Source organism: Myxocyprinus asiaticus, chromosome 14 (genome assembly GCF_019703515.2).
Source record: "Myxocyprinus asiaticus isolate MX2 ecotype Aquarium Trade chromosome 14, UBuf_Myxa_2, whole genome shotgun sequence".
Classification (NCBI taxonomy): Eukaryota; Metazoa; Chordata; class Actinopteri; order Cypriniformes; family Catostomidae; genus Myxocyprinus; species Myxocyprinus asiaticus.
In genome coordinates this window covers 10226757-10244622 of record NC_059357.1, presented here as the reverse complement: position 1 = coordinate 10244622, position 17866 = coordinate 10226757, and the positions used below count along the sequence as shown (strand labels likewise).

Below are 17866 nucleotides of genomic sequence, written 5' to 3'. Positions count from 1 at the left end.
TTTAATGTGTAAATTCCTTTTTTGAAATTATTAAGGATAATTTACAATTCATTATGCGTCAACCTTTACCTTACAGGAAAATATTCACTCAACCAACCGGACGAACGTGATCTTCCAAATACAGCATGGATCTGTCACCCTCGCATCCTCTACACAAAAAATGTAGGCGTTTGCTTTTTTTTTCTCCATGTAAAGGTTTTTCAATAGTCGCGAATTTCAAGTGAAAAGTGTCAGTCTGCGATACATTCTTTTCACCCGCTGCTTAAACACATTTCTAGCGTTTGTTTCGTGTTAGGTCATCGGGTGACAACTCTGTTACATGGTAAAGATACTTATCACCGATATTTGCGGCTGGATATCGCGCTTTCTGAATCTCTGCTCCTTAATGTAGAATGATATATGTGAACAATAGGCTACATATAGGGTCAGGGTATATTCTGGCAAACCGTTTACCAATATAGCCCCCTATACCCGACACTATAGCTGATTTATTAACGGCTCTTGGGTGGTTGTTCTCGGAACTGTTTTTAAACGATGAAACGCGTGTTCTGTGGGGTTTCATTCACTGTGCTCGAAAATTTACAAATTAGATAGAGAAACAGGACGACGGGATTTTTGTCATAGCAGGAAGACAAATACGAAAAAGAACGAAGAGGAATTGAATAGTCTATTTGATAACCGAAAGGTAGGTTTTCTGTTTATAAATATATAACAGGCTATATTTGTGTATAATGTATCCCTCTGTAAAACTCTTCTATTAAAATAACAATATTGAGCGAATTGCAGAATTTAAAGAGTCCAGCATTTCTTTCTTTCTTTCTTTCTTTTTTTCTTTTTAAAGAGTAGCTTATCCTAAACTGTGAAGTGTAAAGATAAAGACACATAAAACGAAATGGTCCCTGGTGATTAAAGTTAGCTTATAGGCTTGTCCAGAACTTTTGGTGCTTTGCTGTAGCCAATTTGTCAGTGCTTACGCTAAGTGTTGCAGCCACTGATGTGTGTATCCTTTTTTCCTTTCAGATAATCTCCAACAATGATCTGCACCCGCCACCTCCTGCTTAAAATTTTCCTGATTCTGCTTGGTTTGACTGCACTGAGCGTTTGCTTTATGCAAAGTGGAGTATTGAAAAGCATGAAAAGCTTACTAGAATCTCGGTACGGGAGTGCAGTCTCTTTTTTTTTTAACTTTTATTTTCTCATTATATAGCCTAAAGGTCTAGAAGACACGTTAATTCATTGGGATTTACAATGTTATAACCATTTATTTGGTTTTATTTATTTATTTTTGAGTTTTGATTCCATTAAATTTTTTAATTATCAATGGAATTTTTTATGGTTCAGTAAGTGCTGTAAATATTAAATAAACATTATGGTTACTCCTGGGGATGCTTGTGCATCAGCATTAGACGAAATGTCCCGCCCCTTATGAAAAGGAAAATATGATTGGTTAGCAAATATCCAATCACGTATGAAATCAACGTTCTGATTGGTAAATCAGCTTATCGGACTGTCTGTTTTGTCAGTGCCATCAGTCGCGCTTCCTCAGCTCCGTGTGCGTTTAGCAAGGTTGCCAGGTCCAAGAAAAATTTCCAGCCCAATTACAACTCCAAACCCGCCCAAAAGGAATGAAAAGTAGACCATTTTTTCCCCGTCCAATCAGAGACAACTGCTGGATTCCCACAAAAAGCCTTAAAAGAAATGTTTACCATTGCTTTTGATATATTTATTGTTTTAAATCCTATTTGGGTGGTTTCAGCTAGGCTAAAATGTAGTAGGCCCTAACTAAATTTAGCAAAGACTTCTGCTCTAACCTGTTTCGTAGCTTGTTCTTTATCAGTGACATTTGAGAAAATGAACGTTCAACTGCTGCATTGCTGAATGGTAAAGCAAGAAGACACAATGCAAAATTTCCGAGATCTTCTAAGTTTTTATCACCTGCAGTATCTGTGTATGCAGCAACTTCTACCCAGAAGTCCTCTGTTTTGTTGTCTTCTGTATTGTTCCATTCTAGAGTGTGAATTACTCTCCACTGTTGCTCTGCTTTTCCTACATCTCCCTTGAAGAGGTGGAAAAAGGGAAGATCATCAAGTCTCGGCTTACTTGAGGACAGAACATGTTTCCGTGACAGGAATTTGAGAGCCTCTAATTGTTTGATGTTATCTGGAAGTCTCTTCCTAATCTCCTTAGATAACTCCAGCATGTAGTCCCTGCACCTGCGTTTCATGTCCTGTTCAGCTTGGTCACTTATTCCCTTTGATTCATGCATGGCAAGACGAAACCTGCACCCCAAAGTCTACAGCTTCAAGAGGCAAAAGATTCTCTTTAGAAAGGTTAAACTCCATGATGTCCTGCCAGCTCTGGAATGTCTTCAGCAATCCTATACGCCCAAGAAGGGACTGGTAAAATGTTACAAGTTCTGTGAGAAGTTTTGCAGGATTGGGTTTGTCAAGTTGAAAGATTTTAGTAAGTCTGTTTAACTCTGACACAACTGGTTGGAGGAATTTCAGGTAGATCAGGTTATGTACATTTGGTACAGCAGTTCCGCAGCATAGCTCCTCTCACTATCTTTTGTCAACTGGAAATGCAAATTAAGCTCCTCATACTGTGAAAGGATACGGTTGACACACTCACAAATAGAGAGCCACCTAGTGTCTGACAGCTGCAGAATCTTCAGAGGGCTTTCACCTACATTTATGGTTTTGTACAGTTCAGAATATTTTTGGAGATGCTGGGTGGCATTTGAAAACCAGCTGTAGGTCTGGGAAACCATGTACTCTACATTTCTGGGCAGGACACTGACAGCTTTTGATGCACAGAGCTGAAGAGAATGGCACACACTTTATGTAGACAATATGAGGATTGTGGTCACAGAATTTCTGTAGCACTGAGTTATGTTGCCCACACATTGTGTTACAGCCATCCATTGCAAGGCCGATGCAATTCAGTATGGACAATTTGTTGTTGTCCAGGAATTTGAACAAATCATTTGCTATGGTCAGTGAATCACCAGCTACTATATGTATCACTCCTGCAAAGGTGCTAATGATTTGTGAGAGCTTCTTGCTGTAATATCTGATGACTATGCATAGTTGTTTTCTGGTCATGACATCAGTGCTCTCATCAACAATAAGAGAGTATGGTCCACTTCCTATATCCTCCAGAAGGTCTTTATGCACTACTGGTCCTATCACCGAATTAATTAGAGCTGTGCATTTAATTCTGTGTAAACTGATACCTTTCTTGGAAATGTCTTCCACAACACTTAATAAATGATCAACAGTTAAGGTGCTTGAGTGGCAAGCAACATGAGCAGCCAGCTTCAACTCTTTCTCCTTTACTGCAACATTAGTTCTTAGAAAAGAACTGCCTGTGTCAAATAAAGTTATGTCATTTAAGAAAGGAGCTGATTTTTTAAAAAAATGCTTTTCAGTTGCAGCATGAGCTAACAGATCACTGTGGTGAGCTCTGATTTCACATTTGCAATATTTGCAGAACGCTTTTTTTAATCATCATTTGGAACACTTCGAATACATTCCATTAATCTTTTTTCTGTCTCCCATTCTTTGCGATATTTCTTTCCGTATCTGCCCCATTTACATGACATTTTATAATGCTGCTTGACTGTTCATCCGCAGACCAACCAACACTTCACACTGTCACTGACTGACACCACGGTACCGCTGCCTTTCTCAGACGTGGGCGTAACTCACGTAATGCTCATTTAATATGTGACGTGCAGTCAAAAAGTCGCCCTTCTACTCCCTCACTCTCTGCAGCGGTCCTTGGGTTGCCAGGTATTCATTTTTCTTTTGTTCATAATGAAACATTTTTTCTTCCGCGGCACGTTATGAAAGTATCCCAAAAATAAATAAATAAATAAATAATTAAAACGCACTCTCGCGGCTCTGTATTTTCAAAATAGCCCAATTGTGCGGGAAAACCACAACCATGGCAATACTGGCGTTCAGAGAGAAGCTCTGTACACTTAAAAAAAATAAAAAAAATAATAATAATCAATTCCCTCAACGGTGCTACGGCATTGTGTCATTAGATTAAAAGTTCCAAGTCAAAAGCCTACTCATTGTTCTGATGGCCATACCTATCATCACTTATTTTAGGCGGGCATACGCAAAATCTTAAGAAAGATAGGTGGGCATATGGTTTATGCCTGCATATGCACTAGACTACACTACCGCTTACAACAGTTGTTAGCTGAGGGCACTGTTTTGTTACTGTTATGTTTGACAATAGTGAGAAGACACACTGCTCTATGGTTTGGAGTCAGTTTCAAGGCTATCTTTGGAGGGTGGTGTTTTGGAAAGAGGGGGCGTGTCTAATTTAACAGTTCAGCCTCATGGAAGTTTCAGAACAGCTAAAATCGCTTACAGCACCTTTAAGATCAGTCGAAAGCATGTGCGGCATAATATTGATTGTACCACAAAAAATATTTTTAACTCTCCCCTCCTTTAAAACAAACACAAAAATCGCTGTAAGGTTCTTACAATGGAAGTGAATGGAGCAAGTGTGTTAACAATAAAATACAGTCACTACGTTTATCTGGACATCAGAAAGGGGCTTATTGCTAGTAAGCAGCATATTGCGAGAATAGTAGTGTTCCAGTTTACATGCATTGTATAAATGGTGTACTCTTTATTCCAATATACAGTGCATCCGGAAAGTATTCACAGCACTTCACTTTTTCCACATTTTGTTGTTACAGCCTTACTCCAAAATGGATTAAATTCATTATTTTCCTCAAAATTCTACAAACAATACCCCATAATGACAACGTGAAAGAAGTTTGTTTGAAATCTTTGCAAATTTATTAAAAATAAAAAACGAAAAAAATCACATGTACATAAGTATTCACAGCCTTTGCCATGACACTCAAAATTGAGCTCAGGTGCATCCTGTTTCCACTGATCATCCTTGAGATGTTTCTACAATTTGATTGGAGCCCACCTGTGGTAAATTCAGTTGATTGGACATGATTTGGAAAGGCACACACCTGTCTATATAAGGTCCCACAGTTAACAGTGCATGTCAGAGCACAAACCAAGCCATGAAGTCCAAGGAATTGTCTGTAGACCTCAGAGACAGGATTGTATCGAAGCACAGATCTGGGGAAGGGTACAGAAAAATTTCTGCAGCATTGAAGGTCCCAATGAGCACAGTGGCCTCCATCATCCGTAAATGGAAGAAGTTTGGAACCACCAGGACTCTTCCTAGAGCTGGTCGCCTGGCCAAACTGAGCGATCAGGGGAGAAGGGCCTTAGTCAGGGAGGTGACCAAGAACCCGATGGTCACTCTGACAGAGCTCTGCAGCACTCCACCAATCAGGCCTGTATGGTAGAGTGGCCAGACAGAAGCCACTCCTCAGTAAAAGGCACATGACAGCCCGCCTGGTGTTTGCCAAAAGGCACCTGAAGGACTCTCAGACAATGAGAAACAAAGACTGAACTCTTTGGCCTGATTGGCAAGCGTTATGTCTGGAGGAAACCAGGCACCGCTCATCACCTGGCCAATACCATCCCTACAGTGAAGAATGGTGGTGGCAGCATCATGCTGTGGGGATGTTTTTCAGCGGCAGGAACTGGGAGACTAGTCAGGATCGAGGGAAAGATGAATGCAGCAATGTACAGCGACATCCTTGATGAAAACCTACTCCAGAGCGCTCTGGACCTCAGACTGAGGCGAAGGTTCATCTTCCAACAGGACAACGATCCTAAGCGCACAGCCAAGATAACAAAGGAGTGGCTCCGGGACAACTCTGTGAATGTCCTTGAGTGGCCCAGCCAGAGCCCAGACTTGAACCCGATTGAACATCTCTGGAGAGATCTGAAAATGGCTGTGCACCGACACTCCCCATCCAACCTGATGGAGCTTGAGAGGTCCTGCAAAGAAGAATGGGAGAAACTGCCCAAAAATAGGTGTGCCAAGCTTGTAGCATCATACTCAAAAAGACTTGAGGCTGTAATTGGTGCCAAAGGTGCTTCAACAAAGTACTGAGCAAAGGCTGTGAATACTTATGTACATGTGATTTTTTTTTTTTTTTTCCTTTTTTATTTTCAATAAATTTGCAGAGATTTCAAAAACTTCTTTCACGTTGTCATTATGGTGTATTGTTTGTAGAATTTTTAGGAAAATAATGAATTTAATCAATTTTGGAATAAGGCTGTAACATAACAAAATGTGGAAAAAGTGAAGCGCTGTGAATACTTTCCAGATGCACTGTAGGTGTGGATGGGTCAGTAAGCAGCTTTCTCCACAGCAACGTAAATTCCCCACGACGCTTGTGTAAATAATAAACCATCCAATGACATTTGTTATCCAGTTTGTTCATGCACATGCACACTCTTCAAAAACCTGTTACAACCTTGCTTATGCGTTTACATGACCACATTAGCCGCGTTCTCCGGGAGAAACCCAGGTGTGTTAAACCGCTTTCTCTTAATCCCTTAAGTGGCGTAAGGAAATTGCCGTTCTTGTTTACATGACGTTTTAGAACACTGCTTACTGCAAAAACCATGAAATAAACTGCTTTCTTAAGTGCATGCAAACGTGGTTTTAAAAGTATTGCCACAAGACAATTTTTTTTTTTTTTTTTTATAAACGAGGCGCGAGTTGAAAATACGATTTATGGTAATCGGTATTATGGCTCAAATGCTATAGATTGAGCTTAACGTGTATTGAACCTGGAATATTCCTTCAAATATAACAGAATTGTTTTCCTTATGATTAAAAAGTATTAATCAAATTAAATCTGATAGATTTTTTGTTGTTATTTTCATGAGTGACTTTGTTATTTGTTCAACAGGTTCAGCCCTGACCCAGACATAGTTTTCCATACACCAAAGTAAGTTAATTTGTACAGCAGCATCAGTGAATGTTCTTAATGGGGTCGTATAATAAGAAATACAATTTTCCTTAAACTGTTGAGTTAAAACCTTACAAACTCAAAACTTCCTTCCCCAGTCCAAAAAGACAATTTATTGAAACTATCATAAATTAGTCTTACTGAAACTGAGCATCTACATATATAAATGCTATTTAAATTCACATGGTTTGACTAAATGTTTCAGCATCGGACCATTTCTCAGTACAAATCGTTCATCGTGTTCAAGTAAAGGAGGTGCACTCATTAAAAGACATGTACCACAAAGTCAGTTGGATGACATTCTTAAAAGAAGAGCAGAGGAGTACAGGCAACACCAGCTCAGGTATATACACCACTACATTACTGCGTTTTACCTTTCCTTTGTCTTATCACATACCTGGTTATCTTACATGTGTGAAATATTTAGGTCATACCTACACTACCGTTCCAAAGTTTAGGGTCACTTACTCATTCTTTCTTTTTGTTTGTTTTTTTTCACATTTTAGTATAATAGTAAAGTCATCACAACTATGGAATAATACAAATGGAAATATGGGAATTATGTTGTGACTAAAAAAATCCAAAATAAATCAAAATTTTGTTAGATTTTAGCATCTTCAAAGTGGCCACACTTTACCTAGATTTAGCAGAAATGTACTCTGGGCATTTTCTCAACCAACTTCTTGAGGTATCACCCTGGGATGCTTTTTAAACAGTACTGAAGGAGTTCCCATCTATATGCTGGGCACTTAGTGGCAGCTTTTCTTAATTATTCGGTCCAAGTCATCCATTTAAAAAAAAAAAAATTTAAAAAATAAAATGTTAGTTTTGTAATTAAATAAATGTATATTTTGGCACAATTATATTTTTGTGTACAAAACTAATTTCAAACATTTTAGCATACGCCTTCAGATCAAAAGGTTTTTAAGATCATGAGAAAATTTTCAGGCAAGTGACCCCAAACTTTTGAACGGTAGTGTATATCAGCATACCTTTCTTGTTTTAATGTTTCTCTCTGATTGACGACCAGATTTTTAAAAGTTTTCTAGGAGATTTATTCCCCAATCAGATAGTATTTTCTTCATGTGTCTTTTTCAGGATGAGAACACACTTTGACAGTCTTATTGTTGCACCAGCCAACTCTCCTCTCCAATATCCAATCACAGGTTTTACTGTATCTCCTCTCACAAAATCTGTGATACCAGGTCAGTTTATCTGTTAGCGAACATCTGTTTAGGAATGTTATTTACAATCATAAACAGATGCTACCCATATTAGCAGTAACTTGCTCCTCTGTGATCTACTTAAAATCCCTGAATCTCATTATGTAGCATTATAAAGCCTGTTACAAAAGTAAATAATATTATTGTTGGTCTTTGTTATGATTATAAGTGAAGTATTTATAATATTTCTAAACCACTATTGTTTAAGGTCTTGCTCTTCATGCACAAAAGAGGAAGGAGTATCAGGTTTGTTAAGAGGGGGAAAAAACTTTTCTTCTATGCTGCTAAGTTGTGATGAAGGGTCTAGAATGACATCTATTCACACTTCATTTACTTTCAAATACTATAAAGTGTTAAATGGATGATTATTAGCACAATCTTGTGTCTGCTTGAATTGCCTTCGCTTTCGCTTCGAAGAGATTCACTTTTCAACTTTTAAAGCCTTGGTGTGTGGGGGTGTCTTTTGCACTATTGCACCGAAAATAGCCCTTGTTGAAAATTGATTTTCTCATGCAGGATAACACTTCATATACATTAAATGCCATCATGTCAACAGGTGTCCCTGCATGTGAAGGGTGGAGTGCTCTCAGTGGAGAACAATCTAGATGATGACAATGTGGAGGGACAGGGTCAGAGTGAACTGAATATCTCATCCAGCAGTCTCTCACGCCTCAATCATCTTCTGGGCAGAGTGACCTACACTGGCACCATTTACCACATCAGATCATCTGACCTGGGTAAGGGCTACCTAGGAAATTCAGGAAAGTAATGATAGAGCAGGATAACACTTCAGTTCACAAAACTGATGTAACCTGTTGAACAGCTAAAGAGACTGGAAGTGCAACTGTGATAGAAAGCTGTGGCGTAGCCCAATGTATCAGAATTGTTTTGCAAAATTGTATAATTGTAATTAGTGTTTACATAAGACACATGATTAAAGTGGGCAGCACAGTGACTCAGTGGGTAGCACTGTCACCTAACAGCAAGAAGGTCACCGGTTTGAGTCCTGGCTAACTCAGGACCTTTCTGTGTGGAGTTTGCATGTTCTCCTCATGTTCACGTGGGTTTCCTCCGGGTGCGCCATATGGTCAAAAACGCATGTGACCACATCACATTTGAGGTGTAAACGCTAATCCGTCCTGTATGCGTCCCGGCAGTAGTGAAACACCACCCCTCACCTGTCAGTCAACTGCTGCGCTCAAACACAAATTTCAACTTTTAAGTGGCTTTAAAAGGAAATAACCATCCGATCTGAAAATGTAAAAAAGCGGATACATAATCACAAGAGCATCACGGATCTTCTTTAGTGTGTCTAATATCAACACAGATGACAAGCACGAACACCTAAAGCTCCTTTAATACAGGTGATCCACTAAAATAATGGATAATTCTGCTTGATATGTTGTATTGGTGCTTTGATTAAATTTCAGCCACATTTGGGTGAAACAGTGCCCTTTTTCATGCTTCGTCTTTTCTGACTTTGTTGCACTTAATTATCATGCAGTAACACAGACATAGTGATTGATGTATGTCATCATGAAATAGAGACCCGACCCTCCCCTCCAAATCTGAATACAAGTGGTCACAGGAGATGCATTTAAGTGACCAGGTGTAAACAGGGACGTGTCTCATCTGACCACGTGATTGGATCACCTGAGACGCATTGTAATACCAGGTTTAAACGGGTCTTTTTGCAAGATGAATGTAAATGGGGAGACTTGTTAGTGTTTAATGTTCTGTGTTATTTAGAAGAGTTTCTGTTATGTTGGAGTTTTGGTGACTACCATTATGGTGAATAGTGGAGCTTGAGCTTAGGTTGAGGACAGGTACAGTTTAAGATTTTTCTGCAGTATATTGCTTCACATGTTGAGTAAGTGCTATGCTAATCAAAGCATAGTGTTTCCAATTGGCATCGTTCAGCATGCAAGCATTCACTGTACTAGCTAATTCTAGCAAGTTTTCCTCTACTTAAAGTATTTAAGATGATATTACCTGTTAATTTTAAAGTTCAGCCAAATAGATACATTTAAAGTACCATTAAATGTACAATTTATCTTACTCAATATTTAAGCGTAATTAGCATGCATGTGTAGTACAAAATTAAAATCTGAAAGATCTATTAACTTAAACTTGGGAGTTTATTAACTATATATATTATATATAAAACTGATTGCTTCAATTTGAGTTCTGCCAACTTATTAGGGTTTACTGTTACATCCCCTAGGGGTAGGACACAACACAAGTCAAGGGAGGTACGCTCCCTGCACAACCACCAGACCAAAAACCCAAGAAAACAACAATCGTAGATCCAATACTGTTTTTTTTATTGGTAATATATTATATAAGATGTAAAATAAGCAGGGGGAATTTAGCTTCAGGGTGAACCCTGCCCAAAATAAACCAAATCTAGAAAACAAAAAAAACAACAAAAAAAAAACCTGAAAAAGGAAATAAAAATACAAGTAAGCTTACCTAATTTCACTAACAAAACCAGAACAAACAATATCAAATAAACAGGGCAGGTCACCCCTATGAACCTAACTGCAAAGAAACAAACTGTAAAGCACAACTGCAAAGAACTATCAGTTCTCAAAACTCTAGGTGTTGGTCTGGCGGCTGATGGGGAGCGTAGAGGAGTTTAGCTGGCCCAGAGATGCAACAGCTGGTTTCTGAATATAGCGCAGAGATTTTATAAGCGCACACTCAGGAACAGCCAATCAATATCATACAGGTGGAGCAAATGATTGGCAAATCAGCTGCACCTGGAAAGGACACAACAAGCACAAACGAAGCACACACACACAGAGACAGAGAGAGAGCGCAAAGCACATCAGCAACAATGCACAAAACAAACACGGGATGTTATATTACAGTGTATGTATTGTATTATTTTGCAAAATTATATATATATATATATATTAATATAATGGCATTATATATTAATATAATGGCATTAATATTAGTAATAGTAGTACTATTGTTTTCATTATTATTTAAATATTCATAATGCATATTATGTTTTTATTTTTGTATTCAATTGATTGTTGTATTGATTATTTAGTTATTACTGGGTAAAAAGGCATAAATGAAACATTATTATGCAGTATGCAGAATATTGGTTATCGGACACTTAAATATAAAACAAATGTTATTGGTAATAAAAAAACAATATCCCTCAATCTCTTTTATTTATAGCAAAATTTCAGCTCTGTAGTTATTCCTTTTTATCTTTGCATGATTCTACCATTACAATTTTGCTTAAAGGAATGTTTTGGGTTCAATACAAGTGAAGCTCAATCGACAGCATTTGTGGCATTGGTTAGGGCTAACCCTATCCTATCTTTGTTTTCAAGAATAAGACTAATTAATTTTTTTTAAACCAATTAAAATACAGGAAATTCTGCATTGCATTCTTGTGTTTGTGTAAGAACATTTTTGTCCCTGCAAGAATTCATTAGAGCAAAATATGTATTATGCATAAAGAAACAAAAGTACTGTGATTGTAGGGAAAAATAGCTTTTTGTATTTAATGTTTAATGGCTGTGAATATTATGGCAATAAATTAAGCTGTTTAGAATTGTTCAATAATTTATACCTACTATATTTATCAAAGTCTGATGTGCATCTAAGTTGCATTTAATGCCTTTTCTCCCTAGTTCATTTCTCTTTTGAGAACTATGAGGTCACATTTCCTATCATGATTAGGAGACCTACCATCCCTGTTCTGTATGACCCAGGAACAGGTAAGACATCAAGATATTTAAAAACACTACAAATCAGCATCTATTATGGAATCAAATATGCTGTTACATAAATGTCTGTAATTTTTGCAAGTACAACAAAAATGTTATTATTCAGAGTAAAACTCTTTTCTTTTTTTTAAAGCTTGCAAAATAAATAAACCTTCCCTCTCTTTCTCTATTTCAATTCAGATGTTAACTCAAAAGTGACCATAACAACCAAGACCTTTCTGAGGTATGGGGAGTTGAAAGTCCTCATCGACAGCATTCGGAAATTTTACCCAAAAATCAAGATCATCATTGCAGACGACAGCCTGAAGCCAATAAGTGTGCATGGCGACAACATAGAACAATACATAATGCCTCCTGCACAGGTAGACACTTTTCTCCACCAGCTTTCTACTTTATGTACCATTTCAAAATACTGTATTCTGGATTTACAGTATGTTTACAAAAAAATAAAAATAAAACCTTGATTCAGTTGATTATATCTATAGCAGTTGTTGTATGACCAAGAATGTATATCTGTATGGCTCTGGATCAAATAGTAAAAGTGGTCCAAGTTCAGTCCACCTGCTGTTAGTTGATACATGACTGTTGATGACTATTCACTGCTCTGCTGATGATTATTTGGGTCCCCAGGGCTGGTTTGCAGGCAGGAATCTGGCTGTATCACAAGTCACCACCAAATACTTCTTGTGGGTGGATGATGACTTTATATTCCTGAATGAGACACGGATCGAGAGCTTTGTGGAGATTTTGGAAGCGATTCCTGAACTGGACATTGTAAGCATTGGAGCATTTTAAGAATTGTATTTATTTATTCATTTATTTATTTGCATGTTTTTAGTAATGGTAAATATGATCTATTGTGAGTTAAAGCATTTACAAAATAATTTTAGTAAAATCTTGCTGAAAGCTCCATATCTTAAAAATAAACTTTTAAAGCTTTACTACGGAACTTTATTTTTATATTACAATTTACAGCCTCAGTGGACAATGCAAGTGAACCGTAATCAGGGTTGGGGAGTAATGAAATACATGTAACGGGATTACGTATTTAAAATACAAAATATAAGTAACTGTATTCCACTACAGTTACAATTTAAATCATTGGTAATTAGAATACAGTTATATTCAAAAAATATTTTGATTACTGAAGAGATTACTTTGCATTTTATTGTCATTTGTTTCATTTAATATTTAGTTCTTTCAGATAGAAAACATTTATACATATAAATGATGCGATCCAAAGTGCATTTGAACAGCGGTGAAACACTTTCTTATGATGTGTTACATTCATACGAGCAAACAGAGAAGTAAGTCTGAAGTAAGTTTGGAGCACAAGAAATAGAAATAAACCTTGTGTAAATTGTCAGCTTTACGCTAAGCTAAAATGCTATTTCTAGCCATTTTACATGCACGTTACCAGGCACGATCATATTTTTTTTATCAAGAAAATTCACGTTGGATCATAATTTCTTTTTTCTAGTAAGACCTTTGATGTTAGGGCAAAAATCGTATTCTTGATAATCATTTTTGTATTGTTTTCCTGTACAAATATCAAAAAATTTTTTTACAAATATTTATCTTGTTTTAGAAACAACACTGCATAAGATATTTAGGTTTTTCAGAGAATGTATTTTTAACATGTGTATTTTGTCTTACTGTACTGGCAGAGTTTTTATAGTCAAAACAAGTGAAAAAATCTACCAGTGCTGAAGAAGTAATCCAAAGTATTTAGAATACGTTACTGACCTTGAGTAATCTAACGGAATACTTTACAAATTACATTTTACAGCATGTATTCTGTAATCTGTAGTGGAATACATTTCAAAAGTAACCCTCCCAACCCTGACCGTAATACTACAATAGTCTTCATGTAAAACGGGTGTCTCGAAACTGCAGCAATGTTATAAAATACTCAGAAAATGTCATGAATATTGGTAAACATGCCACAGTAACTTCACCGGAAAACATAGCCTATTAAATGCTTCATCAACGGTAAACACATGAGTAATATTAAACAACCCTACCTACCATAAAACATTTACAAGAATTTTAGCAAGTAAACAACTTCGCCAACACATAAACAGCCATCCGGAGATTGATGTCCTGCCACTGCTGTCCTGAAATGTGACTGAGTGAACAGCCAAAACTCACCAGGCCTGCACACACGCAACACAGCCAAACCTTATTTTCTGAGCTACGGACATGACGTAAACACCAAGCAGCTCTAAATAAAAAATGTTTTTATTGTAGGCTTACCACACTTATTTTTTATATATTCAGGTAATAATTAACTTTTGGTAATTGTAACCTGAAAAAATATTGCGTAGTGCAGCTTTAATGAACCATATATTTTAAGTGCTTCAGGTAATGAGCCAATTATAATTATTATTATTTTTCCCCCTCTTTCTGTTTAGGTTGGTGGTGCGGTATCGGGTAATCAGTATTATTTCAAATTTGAGTATGACGAGGGAGATGAAAAGGATGGCGGCTGCCTAAAGCGCATCAAAAAAGAGTATCATCAGCCACTTGCAGGCTTTGATGGCTGCTTTTTGGTTGATGGAGTTGTCAATTATTTCTTGGCTAGGACTGATGCAGTGAGAAGAGTTGGCTTTGACCCTTTCCTGAAACGGGTGGCTCACTCTGGTGAGTGTAAAAACATTGTCCCAATAAAATCATACAGGTTGATCATTTAGGTATTCCTCTTTAATTTGTAGCTCAATTCAGAGTGAGGCCTCTAGAGTCTAATTTCTAGAATGGTAGAAGCCGATTTATTTACTAAGGTGTACTAACTCAGTGGTTTTCAAACTTGTTGCTGTCAAGGACCCCCAGATATAATGTTCATCTTGCGAGGGACTCTCTATTTGCAAGTATATCTGTCTGTGTCCAGTAAGATGACAAGGAACACCCACTTCACGACACGATTCTGTTGGTTAAAAGAACTATTACAATCCTATGCAATCGCTGTTTGATTCATGTTATCTTAACTGTGTAAATATAAAAAGGAATAACTTTTAAATTATAGGCTTTGTCACATCATATTATTAAACTGAAGACATAAGGTGGTAGAGCGGAACATTTCACTCGATGATCATGCGCTACACAGACCTATCTGTGTTTACATCAGCATCTTTACCGAGCACGTCGATGGGAAAATACCGCAACTTTTTTTCTTAGGGCTTTTACTTGATATTAATTTGATATGTGAGTGAAATAATATGTGTTGTACTCTACTCGCGAACTTTCCTATCTGCATGATGATTTAACCGTATGTTTGACAGTATTGTGTACAGTAAATAATCATATATCGTAAGTTATGGAAATGGAACACTTAATTTGCCAGCCAATTAATAAGCACATGGTAAGGGTTGGTTATATTGCCTATATGCATTGTAATGTCTTTAAAATGGCACCCATTAAGTGTTCGCCAAGCGAGGAGTAGTTATTAATTAATTTGATTTTCTTTTTCAGCATGGAACATCAAAAGTAGGTCAAAATATTTATTTATTATTATTTTAGCAACTCAAGAGCAAGCATAAATTATTTTTCTCATTTATTTGATCCCTGCAATACAGGCAACATGTATGATAAATAATATGTTGCCCACCTAAATTTCAACATGCTCACTTACTTTGAACTTGTTTTTAATGCTACAATAATTTTATAAATACTTTAGAATCCATGTATTACATTGCTTTTGTTTATTTATGAATGTATAATAAGCATTTTCGCTGTGTAATCACAGAACGACGCAAACACCAGCGCAGAACTATAAATGCAAACCAACGCATTGGCCAATTCGCGGAGCATACGCTGTAGATTCGACCCAGAAGTATAAATCAGCCTTTAAGCATTTCACTGGTTAGTTAAAGGGGACGTAACTTGTAGTGGGCATACCTTTTACTACTAGTCTTGCAGGATGCAGACAGACCTTTTTCCCTATTTGAGAAAAATAGTAAACATGATATTATAAAGACATGTTGTTTGCAAAAGTAAATAATTGGCTTTTATTAGTGCCATTTTATATGGAATTTACTTTTCAATAAGTGTGTCTTCATTCTACCATAGTAATGCAAGATGTTTAAACCTGAAGAGAAACATTTTCAATTAAAATTGTATTAATTGGTATAGGCCTTTTCACAATAAATATTGTGAAAAGCAGCTTTAAAGAGGTTAATGAAGTACCAAAATGTTTTTTTCATAATATATGAAATTCTATGCAGGTTTGTTTTTTCTTACCATTTAAAACTATGGCTGTCAATAGAAAATAATCGCTGTTAATCCCATGGTTTTAGAATGAAATGGTAATAATGTCAAATATTGTCATCATGATATATATATATCTATATATATATATATATATATATATATAATTTAAATAATGTCCCTTTTTTTTCTCTGAAATTTTCCACGGACCCCCGAGCACCCCCTTGAAGACCCCTTAACCCCAATTTGAAAACCCCAGTACTAACAAACACCTTAGTAGAGCAAATATATTAGTGCATTTAGACATTATTTTTAGGCGAATTAAAAGAAGCCTGTTTTCCCAGCAAGTATAAATTAGCCGGTTTCTAAGTAGCCATGCAGGTTTCATGTGCCGGCATCAGGGCCGTAGCTAGTGGGGTGAAAGGTAGTAATGATTCTAGGGGCCCAAAGGTACAGGGGGACCCAAAACTAATTCAAAACTGTATTTCTTTAATAGGTAAGGGGCCCAGAGCAATATACAGTCAGGGGGCCCAGAATTCCTTGCTACAGCCCTAGCCAGCATAGTTCTCGGCCAGGGCATCTGTGAAACTCTCTCAGAACATCTGTGTTTCCACTGACTTGCCCAGAAAAATTCTTAAATTGTTCCCAGTTATTTAGTCCCTAGACAACTATTTTCACATAAAATCACTGAGAAGTACAGAAGTATGTCTTTCATAAATGTTCAGTGTGACATGACATAATCTTTTCTCCTTTTCATGTCTCTCATCTGCATTCTTACATGTGCCTTGATCTTCAGAGTTCTTCATGGATGGACTTGGACAGATGATGGTTGCCTCCTGTCAAGGCCTCTCCATTGGCCACCAGAAACATCGTGCACGGGGCAAATATTATTTCTACAGGAGTCAGAAGAAAGCTGATGGAAGGAAGAAACTGCATCATCATTTCTTCAAGAACTATCTGAAATATATTGAGTACTGAAGGACTTTTTTCTCCTCTTAACAATCTCCTTCTCTCATTTCCATAATGCTTAGGAAATGTTGTTTAAAAAATACAGACAATGTAGAGGTTACCAGCCTTATTTTTAAATGAATATTGCTAACTGCTATATGCCTAACTACTAAAAGAATATTCTGATTAGTGAAAATCATCCTCACAGTTTGTATTTAAGACTATTTCTTATAAGAAAATACAAAAGCCAAGCCCAGGATAAGGGCTGATATGTACTGTACCGTTTTACAGCATTTTTACCTTTTTATACAAAAGGTTTCTTGTCAATTATATTTGCTCTTTGATGTCACATGCATAGATAATAAAAATAATAATAATAAACTCAATTAAACAGTTATTAAGAATCCAGAATTTATTTATTCATTTGGGGGATTATTTTGACTAAGGTGACTTGCCATTAGTGTATATTCAGTAATAAGTTGGCACAACAAATATTTCTGCAAGTATGGCAGCCGGTCATTATCAAGTCTTTTTTCTGTTCCGGTAGTAACAAGATGTTGATTAGAAAGTGCATGCTGACCTCTGTTAAAACAAACAGCGTCACTGTGTCTGTTTTACTGTTGATTAAATAATAGATGATATTCTGCTTTTCAGTTAGAGTTGTTTTTCAGGAGCATTTTTTTTATTAACTTTAACATAGGATACACAATCACTTAGCACTTTATAAGGAACACTATGATCCTACTAAAGTGCCCAATGTGGTCTTCTGCTGTTGTAGCCCATACGTCTCAAGGCTCAGCAGAATTCTGTAGCCAGATGAACCCCATGGTGTTGTGTGTTATAAACACATGATTAAGATATTA

The 17866-nt window shown here is 36.8% G+C and overlaps 1 protein-coding gene across 1 annotated transcript; it reads left to right on the top strand.

Annotated features, from left to right (window-relative positions):
- Positions 1–250: 250 nt before the first annotated feature.
- On the top strand, positions 251–17389 carry LOC127452231 (beta-1,4 N-acetylgalactosaminyltransferase 2-like). The gene is made up of 12 exons (XM_051717579.1): positions 251–685; positions 1021–1155; positions 6818–6856; positions 7083–7220; positions 7976–8082; positions 8309–8346; positions 8657–8837; positions 11757–11843; positions 12033–12214; positions 12483–12626; positions 14267–14495; positions 16852–17389. The coding sequence occupies exons 2-12, from the start codon at positions 1034–1036 to the stop codon at positions 17031–17033; spliced, it is 1449 nt and encodes a 482-aa protein (XP_051573539.1). The 5' UTR covers positions 251–685; positions 1021–1033; the 3' UTR covers positions 17034–17389.
- The last annotated feature ends 477 nt before the right edge of the window (positions 17390–17866 follow it).

Excerpts from the sequence above, each read along its gene's own strand:
- LOC127452231 (XM_051717579.1), top strand. The coding sequence starts at position 1,034 with ATGATCTGCACCCGCCACCTCCTGCTTAAAATTTTCCTGATTCTGCTT. Across the intron at positions 8,838-11,756 it reads CATCAGATCATCTGACCTGG|TTCATTTCTCTTTTGAGAAC; the intron begins GTAAGGGCTACC and ends TTTTCTCCCTAG. Across the intron at positions 14,496-16,851 it reads GAAACGGGTGGCTCACTCTG|AGTTCTTCATGGATGGACTT; the intron begins GTGAGTGTAAAA and ends CTTGATCTTCAG.